The sequence below is a fragment of the Schistocerca piceifrons genome, chromosome 7 (genome assembly GCF_021461385.2).
Source record: "Schistocerca piceifrons isolate TAMUIC-IGC-003096 chromosome 7, iqSchPice1.1, whole genome shotgun sequence".
NCBI classification, from domain to species: Eukaryota; Metazoa; Arthropoda; class Insecta; order Orthoptera; family Acrididae; genus Schistocerca; species Schistocerca piceifrons.
Genome location: NC_060144.1, coordinates 418,802,886 through 418,820,563, shown reverse-complemented (window position 1 = coordinate 418,820,563; position 17,678 = coordinate 418,802,886). Strand labels below are relative to the sequence as shown.

At 42.2% G+C, this 17,678-nt stretch overlaps 1 protein-coding gene across 1 annotated transcript in view; it reads left to right on the top strand.

Annotated features, from left to right (window-relative positions):
• Positions 1–520: 520 nt before the first annotated feature.
• LOC124805749 (myrosinase 1-like) overlaps positions 521–17,678 on the top strand; it is a 56,816-nt gene continuing 39,658 nt past the window's right edge. Inside the window, exons 1-3 of the mRNA XM_047266317.1 lie at positions 521–590; positions 8,688–8,695; positions 10,524–10,593. Of these exons, the coding sequence (XP_047122273.1) occupies positions 521–590; positions 8,688–8,695; positions 10,524–10,593 (148 nt within the window). The remainder of the gene's footprint in view (positions 591–8,687; positions 8,696–10,523; positions 10,594–17,678) is intronic.

The window sequence follows — 17,678 nt, the reverse complement described above, 5'->3', positions numbered from 1 at the left end:
ACGGACATTGTACCTACAAAGCTTGTTGTGGTACATACTCTCCATTCCACTTCGTGCCTCTTTAATTTCTAGTGCAACAACTTGAACTCGTGCCAGCAGATCTTGTTTTGTCTCTACAGGAGTGTCGTAAGCTAACACAGACGTTAAGTGACACCAGGTGGCCGTTTGACATACTTCGCATCATACTGTCTACCGTGTTGCATACCAGGACGAGCAGCTTTCAGACTTCTCTATTTTCCTCGGCAGACGTGGATGCATTACACATCTGAACAGAAACCGTCGCAGCAATGGAACCGTACGTTTCTGAACATGGGTTCCTATTCAAAATACTACCCACTCGTTCCCTTATAAGAGCATTTGAAGTTTGTCACGGGACTTCCCTAACACTATAAATGTTTATCGTTAAGACTAGTTTACTTAGTAAACGGTAAGCGGCATTCGCAGCGTAATGTTGTAAACATTTGAAATGCACTGAAACGCGGATCGACAATGCATTGCTCATTGCTGATGGTACAGAGTCATGAATGCAGTGGGTCTAGTTATCTTACTTCTCGTTCGTTACTTTCAAACAAGAAAACAGTGCGTTTCCTGTAAACGCTTTGAAGCTGATAACGAATACCCAATATAAAAAGTCTTCCATCAAAACATTCTCATTATTCCAGTTGAGCAATCTACAGAACTCTTCACATGTTCTTGTGATTCATCGTAGTGTTTCAAGTGAATATTTGTTATCGATCAATCGCTCCACGTAACATAGTTTCCTGCTTTCAATTACATCCTGCGAGAGATGTCAACAGGATGGGCATTAGGCCACTTTCTACTGCTAAGATTTCCAATGCCAGATTAACATGACTCCGTGAAGATAAGAGATAAGGCCAGGAGAAAGAAAAAGAACTACATCCTGCGACACTGTACCTTCCTGGGCAATGTAAACCTCTGGTTGTCACTCAGGATGCAAAATTTAGTTCTCAGCTTCTCTGACTGTTGTAAACATATCTGTATGATGTTAAGTAGGCCACACAGCTGCTGTTTGTTCCTTAACAAGGCCCCTATCAATTTTAGCAACATATTCCGTGAACACGGTGCATTATTTACAGTGCTAAAATAGTACGGAAATTTATCAAATGACATCTTAGTTGTACTTGAATATATTTAAGATCCGAACTTCATGTATGAGGAACATGCACAAGCCGGAAAGTTAAAAGTAAATACACTATGAAGATACAGAGTGACAAGTACTGACCTATATGACTTCTGAACGCTTTGCGTTAGGACGTTAAAACTGAACCGTTGGCCTCAGGGCATGATAGGAATTAGTACGATTTGGTTTAACAACGAAACCCACCTTCATCTAGATGGGTTTCTCTACAAGCAAAACTGGAGCATTTGGGTGACTGAGAATCCGCATTTCGCGATCGAGAAATCTCTTCACCCTCGACAGGTGACTTGTCTGGTGTGTAATATACAATCACTGAATAACCAGTGACACATTCCTTGATAACACTGTAGCTACCGGATGGTACGTGAATTTTTTGGAAGATGATTTCATCCCCATTACCTCAAAGTAACCCTGATTTCGACAAGTTCATGCAAGACGGAGCTCGACTCCATCGAGGTAGGAGATCGAAGATCTGGAGGAGCACTTTGGGATCCCAGAGGCTACTGGCATGGGTCTCGTTCGGCCGCCATAGTCTCCAGATCTGAACAAATGCTACTCCTATTTGTGATATTACATTAAATACAAGATGTACAGCAATAACCCAAAAATATTGTTGAGCTGAAAGAAGCCATTAGGAGGTCATCGACAGCATCTTTGTTTCGACACTTCAGCGGATCATGTAGAATTTCGCTATGCCTCTGCGACGCTTCATCGCCAATGATGGCAGGCATATTGATCATATCCTAACCTAAATCCGAATCTCTGTAGTGACGTTTAAATGTCGAATAAAGTGTGTCATGCCGTAGTTTGTAAGTAATTTACGTTTTTTCATGTAGTTGAATAATTGTCACCCTGTACAAGTAAGTCTGAAAAAAAACAGGTCTCAGTTAACGAAAGAACAAGAATATTAGAAAAAACAGAGCATGAGCTACATACAATTGCTTTGAAAAATTGGAAGGGAAAGACAGTTACGCTTTAGTCGTATTTTCCCTTCACAGCAACTATTCACATACAGTAAATGATAATTTTTTACTGCGTACCACAGTGGTATAGGTAGAGCTGTTACTAATAAATTGATGTAGGACACTTGTCATCTATGAAGTTGGGTAGCAGGTACAGATTGGTCTACGACAAACACCTAAGCTAACCACATGAGGGCCACGCGAGATTTTGTTAAAATTGTCCATGAATATTAAAAACCTCTTGGCCTTACACTTACAAAATGTAAAACTGATGTTTGTCAAAGTTGTAACTAAAAAGTTTCTATGTTTTAAGAACTTAATATCGATTATTAAATTGTTTTGTTTGTCTGGCTTTCTTATTACAAAAGTACTGTGGTTGTATCTGTTAAATTTAGATCGAATTTTAAGGGTAATTGACTATTGCAGAAGCCGGCCGGGGTGGCCGAGCGGTTAAAGGCGCTACAGTCTGGAACCGCACGACCGCTACGGTCGCAGGTTCGAATCCTGCCTCGGGCATGGATGTGTGTGATGTCCTTAGGTTAGTTAGGTTTAAGTAGTTCTAAGTTCTAGGGGACTTATGACCACAGCAGTTGAGTCCCATAGTGCTAAGAGCCATTTGAACCTTTTTTTTTTTTTTACTGTTGCATAACATTTAAAACTTTTTTCTTTCATTATTCTCAAGGGGAAGCTATAAATTAATATACAGCCAACTAAACCGAAGGCGGCAGAGAGGGAGAGGATATTGAAAATCTAGCTCGACATGCATCCACTGGACGAAACACTGGGTTTTAAGGTGAAATCCATTCGACAACGGCGTAACAGCCCGGAACATATTATTAATTGTGACATTCCCGACTCTGTAATTTTACATTTTACACAACAATATGACACACAATATGACACACAGTGATGTTTGTGAGGATGAAATCTGTGGTCATGGAGATTCCTTCTCACTGATGTGTTCATTATTCCAAAGCGAATGGCTTCCTTCCTGATCTGCATGGATTTGTGACCGTTGCCTGTTAAATGACAGCAATGTTTTCAGTGTTGGTTACACTCGCTCCCGTTTTGTAGATATCTACCCAAATGCCGGGAGTTGCTTATCCACAATCGAATCACATTACCTGACGTAATGGGTTGGTTACGCGGCGTTTTAAAATGACAACGAAAGGCACGTCGCTTTTTCACTAAACACTCGCCATTTTGATGACAGGCTTTTACCGTGTAGCCGTGTACTCCAGCGGCTGAACGATCTACGTTCACGCACATACTCTACAAACTATCATGAAGTGCATGGTAGGGAGAACTGCAACATGTGTTACGGTTTCTTCACGTTCAAATCATGTGGGACGAACAGATTTTTAAACGTCTCAGTGCAAGATGTAGTTATCCTCGTTTCCCATACAGGTGTGATATGGAGGGGATGGGGATATCAAAGTGAAGTATATTTCTAGGCTCTTAATATTGGTTCCTGAATCTTCGAAAATGGGAGTATTTGTTCTGGCGTGTGCCAGTACATGCTTTCCAGCATTTCCTTGACACTCTCACTTGTGACCATAATCCAGTGTTCTTTCGTATTGCCTTTAGTTTAGAACGTTCAACACCCCCTCAGATAAGAAAACAGTGTACCGCAAGGAGTCAGTTTATAGAAACGTGTGCCATGTGTGGACGAGCATTGTCCTACTCAAAATTGGCATTGGACATAACACGTGAGGACTCAGGATGTCTCTAGCTTACCGCTGTGCCTTCAGAGTCCCCTCAATCACTGCCAACCGTGACCTGAAGTCATACCTGATGGCTCTCCAGAACATAACGCCAGATGTTACACTGGTGTCCTCTCCAAAACACGGTGACTTCCACCCAGGTCTCCGCCATACCAGCCGACGATAGTCATCTGGGGTAGCACAGAACGACGACATTCGTCAGCAGTCCATGCATCGCAGTCACTATAAATGCAGCCGTTGTTAATGTGGTGTTGAGGGCAGCCTGTGCATGGGATGGTCATTCACCTGTCTGGGGGCTACTAGTCTCCAACCAATGGTTGGGGTCACACAGGATGTTGAAGGTAATCCATATTTTGCAGATAGCAGGCGCATGTAGGATTAGGTAGGGTGTGTTAGGCTCACAGTACTGTGATCCTCCTTTGTGGTTGTCACATGTAGTCGTTCGGAAACTTGATGTCGAGTGTGCCGGCCCTCACTTTCCCTTGCAGTCCAACATTGGATTATTGTCACTTCCGAATGCCCCACAAATCTGGATGTTGCACGATTCGACCAGCTGGCCAAATGCATGTCCCCTAACGAAGCACCTTTCAAACTCTGTCAGGTGCTGAAACGCTGACTCCCTCGAGTATTCGGCACCTCCGTCTTGACTCTACGGCTGACGCTGTTCCTGCCTTTTTCGGGCGACTAAAGTCATGGGATAGAGATGTGCACGAATACAGATAGCGGTAGTAACGTACACGAGTTATAAAAGGCAGTGCATTGACGGAGTTGTCTTATTAGCTTATTAATGCGAAAATGTTTCCGTTCTCCATTCTGATTATGGTCGCACGACAGGAATTAACAGACTATCAAAGCGGAATGGTAGTTGCAGGTAGACGCACGGAACATTCCATTTCGGAAATTGTTAGGGAATTCAATATTCCGTGTTAAACAGTGTCAATAGTGTGCCGTGAATATAAATTTCATGCATTACCTCTCTTTACGGACAAAGCAGTGGCTGACGGTCTTAACTAACGACCGAGAGCAGCGCCGTTTTCTTAGATTTATCATTGCTAACAGACAAGCAACACTGAGAGAAATAACAGCAGAAATCAATGTGGCACGTACGATGAACGTATTCGTTAGAACAGTGCGACGAAATATGGTGTTAACGGGCTTTAGCAACAGACGACCGATGGGAGTGCCTTGCTAACAGCAGGTCATCACCTGCAGTGCCTCTCCTGGGCTCTTCACTACATCGGTTGGACCCTAGACGACTGGAAAACCTTGGGCTGGTCAGATGAGTCCTGATTTCAGTTGGTAAGATTTGATGTCAGGATTCGAGTGTGGTGCAGGCCCTACAAAGCCATGGACCCAAGTTGTCAAGGCACTGTGCTAGGTGGCGGTGCATCCATAATGGTGTGGGCTGTGCTTACATGGAACAGGTGGGTCCTCTGGTCCAACTGAGCCGATCATTGACCGAAAATGGATATGTTCGGCTTTTGCAGACATTCTTGGACTGCATGTCCCCAAGCAAAGGTGTAATTTTTAGGGGTGACGATTCGTTATGTCAGTGAGCCGCAACTGTTCACGACTGGTTTGAAGAAGACTCTGGACAATTCCAGCGAATGATTTGGCCACAGAGATCGCCCGACACGTATCCCGTCGAAAATTTAGGGGATATAAACGAGAGACCAGTTCGTGCACAAAATCCTGCACCGGGAACTCTTTCGAAATTATGGATGCCTATAGAGACAGCACTGCTCAATATTTCTGCTTGGGAGTTTCAACGACTTGTTGAGTCCATGCCACTTCCACTTTTGTTTAACTGCACTACGCCGGGCAAGAGAAGGTGCGACACGATGTTCTGAGGTATCTCACATCTTCTGTCGCCTCATTGTGTACTCCACAGTAGTCGTGGAAACGACTCTAAGCTGGAACAACACTAATGCATGCTGGTGGCTATCACATATATCACAGTGAATTTTATACAGCGTGTTACAAAAAGGTACGGCCAAACTTTCAAGAAACATTCCTCACACACAAAGAAAGAAAATATGTTATGTGGACATGTGTCCGGAAACGCTTACTTTCCATGTTAGAGCTCATTTTATTACTTCTCTTCAAATCACATTAATCGTGGAATGGAAACACATAGCAACAGAACGTACCAGCGTGACTTCAAACACTTTGTTACAGGAACTGTTCAAAATGTCCTCCGTTAGCGAGGATACATGCATCCACCCTCCGTCGCATGGAATCCCTGATGCGCTGATGCAGCTCTGGAGAATGGCGTATTGTATCACAGCCGTCCACAATACGTGCACGATGAGTCTCTACATTTGGCACCGGGGTTGCGTAGACAAGAGCTTTCAAATGCCCCCATAAATGAAAGTCAAGAGGGTTGAGGTCAGGAGAGCGTGGAGGCCACGGAATTGGTCCGCCTCTACCCATCCATCGGTCACCGAATCTGTTGCTGAGAAACGTACGAACACTTCGACTGAAATGTGCAGGAGCTCCATGGTGCATGAACCACATGTTGTGTCGTACTTGTAAAGGCACATGTTCTAGCAGCACAGGTAGAGTATCCCGTATGAAATCATGATAACGTGCTCCATTGAGCGTAGGTGGACGAAACTAAATTGAGCTCTAACATGGAAATTAAGCGTTTCCGGTCACATGTCCACATAACATCTTTTCTTTATTTGCGTGTGAGGAATGTTTCCTGAAAGTTTCGCCGTACCTTTTTGTAACACCCTGTATATAATCATTCACTCTCTCGTCAATGGTGCGTATGTATACGAAGTTATAGTGACATCCGAGCATGTCCTTATTTTTGTTGTGAGGCAGTAAATATTATTCCCTTTTGATTTTTTTAAAGATAAGTGGACAGTTCGAAGGGAACTCATTAGGAATGTTTTCATGAAAATACTGTTTTCTAAATTCATCCAGAAAGTTGTAGTAGTTTCTGTATTTCTGACTATTCAAATATTGATCCTTAATGTCCAGATATAGGGATTTGCAAACATGAGAAGCGAGCTGCCTGGCGGTTCGAGTTAACAGAGGTTGGCGAGTAAGAAACTGGACATGCTTTGCCTATCGCCTGCACTTTTCCCAAGCGTGGTTGAAGCGGAAGACTGTTTCAGTATCGACAGGGTTGAATGCGGCATAGATGGGGGACTCCGTAACTTGTAGGATTAACTGCTATAGCTGATAATTTCGAAATTAATTAATTAATCATAGGAGCGTCTTACCATACACCATGTTACACCAGAGTAATACGGACAGTGAGATGCACGCACAGCTGCTTGAATGATATCTGTACTACAAGAACTATAGAAGTTACGTCACAGCAATTGTTTAAACCGTTTTAATTAATTTTAAAAATTAATAAATAGTAAAGCTATTGCGCGGTAACTATAGTAAAGGTGTCAGACGATAACCGTGGGAGTTTCCTATGATTATCTCGCATCACTAAGTAGTGTACAGTTTAAATCATAGTGCATTTTAATTACAGCTCACTATTCAGAATGAGATGGAATGAAGTTTCCTCCACACACCTACTCATAATGAAAGCAGCATGTAATGCCCATAACTTTTTCCCATTTCCCACTACTTAATACGTACATTATTTAGCGAGGTTTACAAGTTAACTAATCATTCCTTTATCCATTAATAATGACACAAGTCATTTGATTTTGGTGCAACCTAAGCATATTCTGAAACTATCAATATGTGCATGAAAAGACACTCCTTATGAATAAGTCATGTTGATTTGTCTTCATATATTTCGTATGTTTTCAATACGTAAGCACATATGATCATAATATATACTTGTACTGTTTACAAATGAACCAAAAATCTTAGCTATACTGCGACTTCGGAAAAGTACCAGCTCGTCTCAACAAGTATTTACTACACATGTATTGGTTGAAAGTAATCTATCGTTCACGCATAGTGCCTGTCATCTTTACATATGCAAGTACGGATCAGAATTCGGTCAGGACTAGGTGAGAAGTGATCAGCTCGTTATTAATATACCCGGGTGAGGTCAGAGGTTTCTAGGTCATGCATGACGACAGCTACGATGTATGTACGTCCTTACCTGTCGAGTGGAATATATGCTGTCCACTCACTTTAATATGACCGCCAGTCAAAAGCCTGAATAAGCGTCTTTTGCTGCGTGTAACGCTGCGAGACGCACAGGAAGAGAGTCCATGACGTTCTTGAGGTTACTGACAGGAATGTGAATCCACGCCGTCTCCACTGCCATGGCCGGCTGTGGCTATGTTTCTCGTTTGAGAAATCCTCCTCTAGATGCTAGTGTGCTTTTAAATCCGGAGGCTTATGGTCAGGAGAGTAAGGTAAAGTCACCCTGGTGCCCTTTGAAACACGATTGAACACTGCGAGCAGTGTGACACGTTGCGTTGCCCTGCTGGTAGAAGCTACAGTGTTGAAGAGAAACAAACATCATGTAGAAGTGGGCTCGTCGCCAAAGCTTAGATGCATACTTTTGCTGACCCATAGTGCCCTTCAGGATGATTAGGTCCCCCAGGCAACGCCACTAGCATTCCCCCCACCATAACGCCCCCTCCTCCAGCCTGGACCCTTCCGAAGATTGTTGCCAGGTGTTACTTTCAGGCGTTCCACGCTGATAGAATATAAAACGTTATTCATCTGAAATGACCTCCCGTTTCATACTCAGTGGACGTCCAGTTGGGTTATTGGTATGCTAGTTCTCCACTTCGACGCCAATGAACTGTAGTCAGCATTGGTGCATGAACCAGGTGCATTCTGCAGAGACCCATACACAGCAAAATTAGCTGAACGGTCGTTAAGGAGACCCTGCTGCCAGATTCTCAGTTCACCTGGTAACTTAGTCGCTCAACATTTGCGCGTCTAATCGCCCGGACCCATCTCCGCGGTCGTCTTTCACCCCTTTGTCTGCAGCCGGTTGCGCACCACTTTTGATAGTGCCATTTTACCCTGCATGGTATGCTTTAATCATGGCAGCAGGCAAATACCTTACACACGTAGCCGTATCGGAATTGCTCTCACGGCTGGCCCAAAAGCCAGTGTTAATGCCCTTTTGAGCGTCAAGTAAATCGCTCCGTTACCGCCTTAAGACAACGACTGCACTGTTTACGCGGTTTCCCAACACTCTTTGTACACCATTCACTGCTAGTGTAGTCCCCTGCCGTCCGTGAATGTTAATTGTACTTTGACGTCGAGCATAATCGGTGGTCACGTTAATGTGACTGGACCGTGTATTTCGTACTCAATGAAGAGCTGCTGATGTCCAATGAGTTTCCTCTGGGGCATAAACATCTGAGTGACATCTGCCAGCATTAATCTGTCATTCGACTGGAGAGATGATATCAAACGAGTATGTAACCCCATACAATCTCAAGTAAATATGTCGTAACGTGAACTGGAAACACTGCCTGAATTTCACAGTGATTTCGCAGTGCAATGTCTTCCCATCATGATAGTCATAGTGTGCTGTGAATTGAAGCACAAGTGATTTTTCTCAAAGCTCTTTCAAGCAGTGACATTTAAACTGCACTAGCTATAATATCCGCTTGTTGGTTCCGTTAAGTAGCAAAGATTGTCGAGTAGGGCTCTAACACAGATTGTGAAGTGTGGCTGTGTCCTTTCCGCCATTATATGAGGAAATCGTTCTGTACTCTGAAAGAAAAACTGAAAAATGTAGTAAATTGAAAATAAAAAAGCTGAAAGAGTCAATCAAATGCTCTGTAAAATGCTTTGTCTAAAGCTAAAACATAACATAAATTAAAGGAATAATTGACTCGCCTTTGAATGATGCTCGACACCATGTATTTTGCGTTTTATTGCAAGAGGTATTATTATAACGTCTCTGTCCGCAGTGGACTTCACCAGAACAGGTAACACAAATACAGGAATGAAATTTCGGTTTAGGGACAAACTGTAGGTTTATTTCAACATACGGCACACTTCTAATTTAGAAATTTTTCAAGGAAATTACTACGACTGCAAAATTCTATGCACATATTGCTTGGATGCTGTTCTTTCCTCGTATCTAACGTGACACGAACTTGAGATTAATTTTTTCGTATGCAGTCCTGTTTATTGGAGAGTCATAGATATCTCTAGTAACATCAAAGATCGTCCACAGAGCTGTTAAGATATGTCACGTTTTACGTGCTGTACAAAGTCCACTACCAAGAAATTACTACAGTGCAGTAGTAAAATTACATGTGGTCTTAATGGTTTCGTCGTCCTTTTAAGATTAATTCGCAGCACATTGCATGCATAAGCCTAGTATATGAGTTTGTTGTCATTTCGGTTGTAATTTCCAAGTAATCGCGACTGGGGGCTAAAACTGATAAAACATGTGATGAAATCTGATGGTAACAGCGTATACTGGTCCGATAAGAAGTGCAGCCACATACACGGCCAGTCAGCAGGAAGTCACCCTTGTTACGATAACTAGAGGAGTTTCTCAAGATGTTACACATCGGGTATGAAAACAACAACAGCAATCAGTACATGCTATTGGAAAACGTTATCAGATAAATAATGCTTTATAAGCAAGTAATGTGCTGTGGTGCTGGCACGGTAAGGAGCACAATGGCGCCACTGTCGTACTTGGAATTGCTGGGTATTTTCTGCTTGTTAGCAGCCATCCACGGGAGTGAATGCAGAGCGTTCAATGAGTTTCCAGAGGGTTTCCTGTTTGGAGCTGCCACTTCAGCCTACCAGGTGGAGGGCGCCTGGAACGAAAATGGTGAGCGGAACTATTTGTGTTGATCAGCATTATCTTGGACTCTAAGAATATAGTATTAACTCTAATAGTGCTGAAACGAAAAATTACAAAGCAGAAATGCTTGTATATTTTGTGCACCCGGGACGTGCATCTCTACTCGTACAAGTTGTATTTATTTTCTGTTTTCTGTTCGTAAATAAAGGTTGGTAGGTTAATGATCTGAGCCATTGTAGATTCAGGAAGTTTTCAGTCAGAAGGCGAGCCAGTAGTAGTGCAGAGAGAGAGGCACAAATGGGAATATTTGGAAAGGGGGTATCTAGTTTCGGCACTTGCCCTAATACCAAGGAAATCACCTGATAGCGGTTAAAGCAAGAAGACTAACTGCGTATCCAGGAAACCATGTAATTAACCATAGAATTGTCTGAAGGATATGTAGAGGACATTAATAATATCAAATGTTTCAGAAGAAGAAGTAAGAAATCGAGGAGGTGGCAGTGCATGTGTTTGTATTCTATATAACACGTGCTGAAGTTTTTAATAATTACAGAGTTACAACCGTTCGAATGGAACACAAATATATACTCATGGGTTTTAAGCAAAGAAAATGTTTAAGTTCAAAGTTAAGTCACATAAATTCCACCATCGACTTCAAAACACTTACGACTATTTTTTTTTTCTCAAAACCATGTCTAGTTTTCTCAGATTGTCTTGGCGAGGTTTTAATTATAAACCGAACGACGATTTCGTCACTTGTGTTTACTTTTCCTTTGTAGACTTCGCACCTCAGCCGTTAGCACAAGAAAAATCTTTAAAGGGTAAGCTACAGGGACCTTGGCGGCCATGAAACAAGACTTTTTCTGCCAATCCAACTTCTGGGAATTTTCGGTTCACATGATACGTCACATGACAACTAGGTGAGCAGGAACCCGGTCATGCTGGAACGACATACCCACTCCTATCGCCAAAGGAAACTTTTTCCATCAACGCAGGGATCACATTTTCGAGAACGTAAAGATAACGGCACTCTGTACGACGACGGTTTAACATGACAGGCCCAATCAAGAGCTGTTATCATATCACACCACTCTTGTACAGAGATGAGTTCTTAAAACTGTGTCTTCGCAAATACATACGAGAGGCCACATATTTTACATAAGAGTCTTTTGTTGGACAGTAACATTTGAATGTGGCTTCATTAGTAAACAACTATTAACGGGACTACTCTTGCGATTTGCAATCAGACAACGACAAAACTGCAATGCAGTACCTCCATGTTCTTCTTGAAGGTGATTAGTCCTGTGCACACGATCAGGATAGAGAGCGTACATACGCATTGTCCGCTTTATTCTTGTCAATGAAACTCAGATGCTTGTAGAAATTCTGGATGTCCTTACTGAAGTGTGACATTCTACCAGCTGAACGTTTTCTTCTATTTCATTCAAAAACTATTCATTTTCTCGTTGGGATGAGGGGGGAATGCTCCAGTCTAACGAATTTCAGTGAAAATACGAGTGGAGTTGAAGCAGATACTTGGCCGACAGGGAATCGTCTATCTTGTTCCCTGCAAGGAGCAACAGTGTTTCCATACAAAACCCGTACAAAATAACCACATCTACTTAATCAGAATTTGCAATCACATGAAGCATGCATAAATGACAGAGCAGAAACGGCTAATAAAACACAATAACACAATGAGTTAAAAATTGAGTTGTTTAAATCGAAGCACAACTTCACAACTCGATCATCGAGAGAAAACTGACAATCGATATATAAATTCACAGCAATTGGAATTTAAATCAAAAGATATTCATGCAAGAGCATATTATCGCACGGAAGTTTGACCATCGAACTGACTCACAAATGAAGGATATCAATTCCTTTACCGCCGTATTGAAGACCATTTAAGACTACTTAAAGCGAACATATCATCAGGCGTTGCAAACCTATCATGAGGCAGCATGATTTTTGATTTAATTAGTCACGGAATTAGCTCGTTTCCTTGCTCACCTATATTGATCACCGCTTTCACAAGGAACAGTTCCATGTGACCACAAGACAGCACAGGTCAATGCTGCTCACACATCGTTCTGGTTTGAGGATGCTCAATCCTGAACCGAAAAAGATGCTGAAAAGAGTTTTTGTAAGAGAAAATTTATGCACATGGTTTACGGCAAACGTGTTTTCCATTTGGCTCCCTTCAGTTGGTGTTTTGTGGTGCGCAATGAGTGGTACCACTGTGCAAGAGAAAGTCAGACTTGTATGCGGAGGGTTAAACTGACAACCGTGGTGGTCACTACATCATTAATTGCAATGGCAAAGAGAACAACACACAACATCGAACTATGAGGTCCTCTTCTCTTGCACGGTTGCCACTTGCATTGAACTGACCTGGAACGGTCACAGCGATAAAAAGTTCTGCAGAAAAATTTGTAAGCAAACCCCAAAATTACTTGTACAGTGTAAACTGAATGTGATGGCAGAAAATGATATCGTATAGCTTTTGCAAATCAAGGAACATTGCGATCAGGTGTTGATGATGTGTGAAAGCATTCTGCAGTTCAGACTCCAGATGCATAATGTGGTCTGCTGTGGACCAGAGAATCCAAAAGCTATTTTGAAGCAGGATTATATGTTCTCTGGCTGCCAGGCACCAACTTATTTGTAGACTGACAAATCTTTAAAATAATTTATATATCATATTAATTAAGCATTTTAATCCTTAATTAGTCAAAATTCATAAGTATTTGCCTGGTTTCTGTAAAGGAGTAATGAAACCCTCTCGTCATGGTGGGGAAATTCCGCTTGTTGCAAAATGCGTTTAAAATTCCCAAGGTGGGGTATTATGATGTAATTATGAACGTGTTAAAGGATTCGGTTATGGATCCTGTTGGGTCTACAGGACGTCTCTCTGCACTCTGTGAAAGCACTGCAGGGCTCCCATTCACTTAATGGAGGATCGTAGGTCTAAGGCGTTGCACATTTAAAAACGAATTGTTTTGTACCCCCTGGCATTTATAACTCTAGAAATTAGAATGGTAGTTGCTGCATGAGGACTGTTTTGGGAAGAGTGTCGAGAAAAGTTCAGCCGTTACTGACATGTCACTAGCAATATCGACATTGATAGAGATTCTGGCCATCGGCGGTATCCTAGAACGTAATCTAGGCCCAAACGTTATGAGGTTCCTGAAAAAATTCTCAAAAAGGAATCAGCAAAGATTTAGGAAAGAATCACTTATGTCAAACACAGCTTCATTCATTCAAGACGTTTTGAAAACAATATAATTAAATGAATAGGTAGAATAAGCCTTTCTAGATTCCCGTAAGGCTACTAATCAAAGTACGAGTGGCCGCGCGGGATAACCGTAGGGTCTGGGGCGTCTTGTCACGGTTCGCGCGTCTCCCCCCCGTCGGAGGTTCGAGTCCTCCCTCGGGCATGGGTGTGTGTGTGTGTGCTGTCCTTAGCGTAAGTTAGTTTAAGTCAGATTAAAATATTGGGTATGCCTAGGGTCCGATGGCCTCAGCAGTTTGCTCCCATGGTCCTTACCACTAATTTTCAAATTTTTCCAAAATACGACCTTACAGAGTGTTCTTATGACTACGTGACTGGCGCTGGAGGAATGTACGATACACTTAAGCGTTAGTGTTCTTCAGAAATGTAACGATTTTTGGGTGCCACCCAACCAGGAAGGATAGCAGGATCTCTAATCTGTTTATGTACTAAATGTAGCCAGAAGTTCAGCTTCATCGCTAGGCTTTTCGTTTCACTTGAAGATATTGATGATGTTGCAGAACATTTTCAATTAGATTATTCGCCTTAAATCGGGTGATGCATCCAGTGAATAATTTTGCTGGTATGTTTTACGCCTACGAAATCTATTCACACACATCACAGTAGACTTTATCGGTAGGTAGAGGTCCATTCATACCGCCTGTCTGTCTAGCTGTTTGTGTCAGTCACAGCTCCCTAGCGACGTGAGCGATCATTACCGATTGTTGCTGTCGGAGGCAGTCTACTGATCTCGCCTAGTTAGTTGCAGTGTACCACCACATCACAGTCTATGCCGTTAATTCCTGTGACGGCATTAATAAGGCAGCTACGATTGAAGAAAAATAGTTACATCACATTAACAGATGTTGCTTCTCTCTATGACAATGCGTCTGCCTGAATAAAGTTCATCTCTGTCTGCGTGCAAACAGGTCAACAGTCCCAACGGCTCTGTGAGACTCTACACTGAACCTCCGTAAAGGCATTTTACTTACTCAGTTATCGTGATAGAGTACTTTGAAATGATGCTGGTCATTTGAGCCGTAAAAGAACTAATTAACGCAATCGAGTGTTAAAGATGCCGTACTTTCTAAAATAAGTTTCTTGGGAAAGATCCAACTGGATTACAGACGAGCGATTCTCCTTGATTACAGCACAAGAAAAAATTTGCTTATATTCAACAAAATTCCACTAAATTAAAAAATCAGACAGTTCCAATCTTATATTTACCACTTTCATTTAAACTATATTATTTACCATTTACATCATAGTTCATCTTGTAACTTCATTTCCTGCGGTAGCCTTCTGTTAACAGCCGCTAGCTGACAGGGGCTTCTCTTTCTGTTCACCTTTACCCCCAGTCGCCAACAGATTTGTCACATAGAGGGTGGTTCAAAGTCTGTGAATCGAAAGTCTATGACTCATTTATCACTCACAAGGAACAACTATTGTTGGCGAACAAATGTTTGTTTACGTTCCCCGTCGAAGCTGGGGGTCGGGTTACTATTGGCTATCCATCAGAAAGTCGTAAGGCGTTGACATTCTGCGGTGTGCGTATACCAGCTACTCCATTACAATGTCAGAGTGATTTTTAACCAGAAAACCTTAAGAATCAAGAACTTCAATTTTTCTTGGCTTACACCGTTGCACGGGGAGCAGATCGCTGGATTTTAGGCAATAAACAATGAATACATGAGCTGCAGAATGTCTATGCCTTACCGCCTAGCAGGAGGATAAACTATCATAGTGTCAGCGAACATTTTGCCTTTAACGAAAGTTATTCCCCAATCACCCATCGGACTCTCATGCGAAGACTTTGAAATACCCTGTACATATATTAGCACATAATCCTTAATTGTGTTATGAAAAAGTATTTCGTTATATAGTTGTGTGAGGGAGGTTACCGATGGTGTTACATGTGGAAGAAAGTGAACCCTCTAGACATTCTGTCAAAATGGTTCAAATGGCCCTGAGCACTATGGGACTTAACATCTGAGGTCATCAGTCCCCTAGAACTAATAACTACTTCAACCTAACTAATCTAAGGACACACACACATCTATGGCAGGATTCGAACCTGCGACCGTAGCAATCAAGCGGTTCCAGACTGAAGCGCCTAGAACCGCTCGGCCACCACGGCCGGCAGACATTCTGTCAGTTTAATGTTAATTCAAAAGCGATAGCATCTGAAATTAGAAGAATTATTTTTACTCCGTTCATGCAGAATATAATGAAGAGGATGCGATGTCTCCATATGTTTAAAAGTGTCTACTTTGGGCTATCCAATTGCTGAAACTCGTAGAATCGATGAATGACATTGTTTTCCTTTGATGTTTGACAGCATCACTTGCTCTGGTGACATCAAAGTACAGCAAATTTTAAAAAACATTTCCAATGGGAAAATTCAACGATGTCGGAGGGACAAGTGTACAAAAACCGCCAGTGGCTTTTTCTGCTTTAGACGTAACATGTTTACATACGCTGATAGCGATATCTTTATTCCTGACACTATTATTAAGGTGGCGGCACGTAAGGAACAGTAAAGGAGAAAGTACAATTTAAAACTATTTGATCGAAATTCTTTTATTTTGTTTTACGATGGGTTTAGACGTATGTGCGGAAAGCCTCCCTCACGGGGTGGAATCTGAGCTAACTATTTGTAGTATCGTTCCCAGAGCCGATCGTGGTCCTCTGGTTTGGAGCTGAGTGGAAGGCTTAAAACAGAGGCTCAGACGGTTCTGCGGAGATCTGGGGTGCAAATTTCTCGACCTCCGTTATCGGATGGAGAAATGTAGGGTCCCCCTGAATAGGTCAGGCCTGCACTACACGCAGGAAGCGGCTACAAGGGTAGCGGAGTACGTGTGGAGTGCACATGTGGGTTTTTTAGGTTAGAGAATTCCCTGTCTAGGGCCGACAAGACGCCTCCTGAGATGCGCAAGGTAGGAGTAGGCAAAAAGTAACAGGGAATAACAATATTAATATGTTAATAGTAAACTGCAGGAGCGTCTATTGAAAGGTTCCAGAACTTCGCCCATTAATAAACGGTCACAACGCCCATATAGTACTAGGGACAGAAAGTTGGCTGAAACCAGATGCTAACAGTAATGAAATTCTAAACTCAGATTGGAATGTATACCGCAGAGACAGGCTGGACAATGAAGGGGCAGGGTATTTATGGCGATAAGAAGTACAATAGTATCGAAGGAAATTGACTGAGATCCGAAATGTGAAATAATTTGGGTGCAGGTCATGGTTAAAGCAAGCTCAAACATGGTAATTGGATGTCTCTATAGGCCCCCTGGCTCAGCAGCTGTTGTGGCAGAGCACCTGAAGCAAAATCTAGTAGATTTCCCTACCATGTTATAGTTCCGGGTGGAGATTTAGTTTTGCCGGATATAGACTGGCAGACTCAAACGTTTGTAACGGGTGGCAGAGACAAAGAATCCAGTGAAATCTTTTTAAGTGCATTATCTGATAACTACCTTGAGCAGTTAAACAGAGAACGGACTCGTGGCAATAATATGTTAGACCTTCTGGTGACAAACAGACCCGAACTATTTGAAACAGTTAACGCAGAACAGGGAATTAGCGATCATAAAGCAGTTACTGCATCGATGATTTCAGTCGTAGATAGAAGTATTAAGCAAGGTAGTAAGATTTTTCTGTTTAGCAAAAGTGACAAAAAGCAGATTTCATAGTACTTGACAGCTCAACACAAAATTTTTGTCAGATGGTGTTGAGGATCAGTGGACAAAGTTCAAAACCATCGTGCAGTATGCATTAGATGAGTATGTGCCAAGTAAGATCGTAAGAGATGGAAAAGAGACACCGTGGCACAACA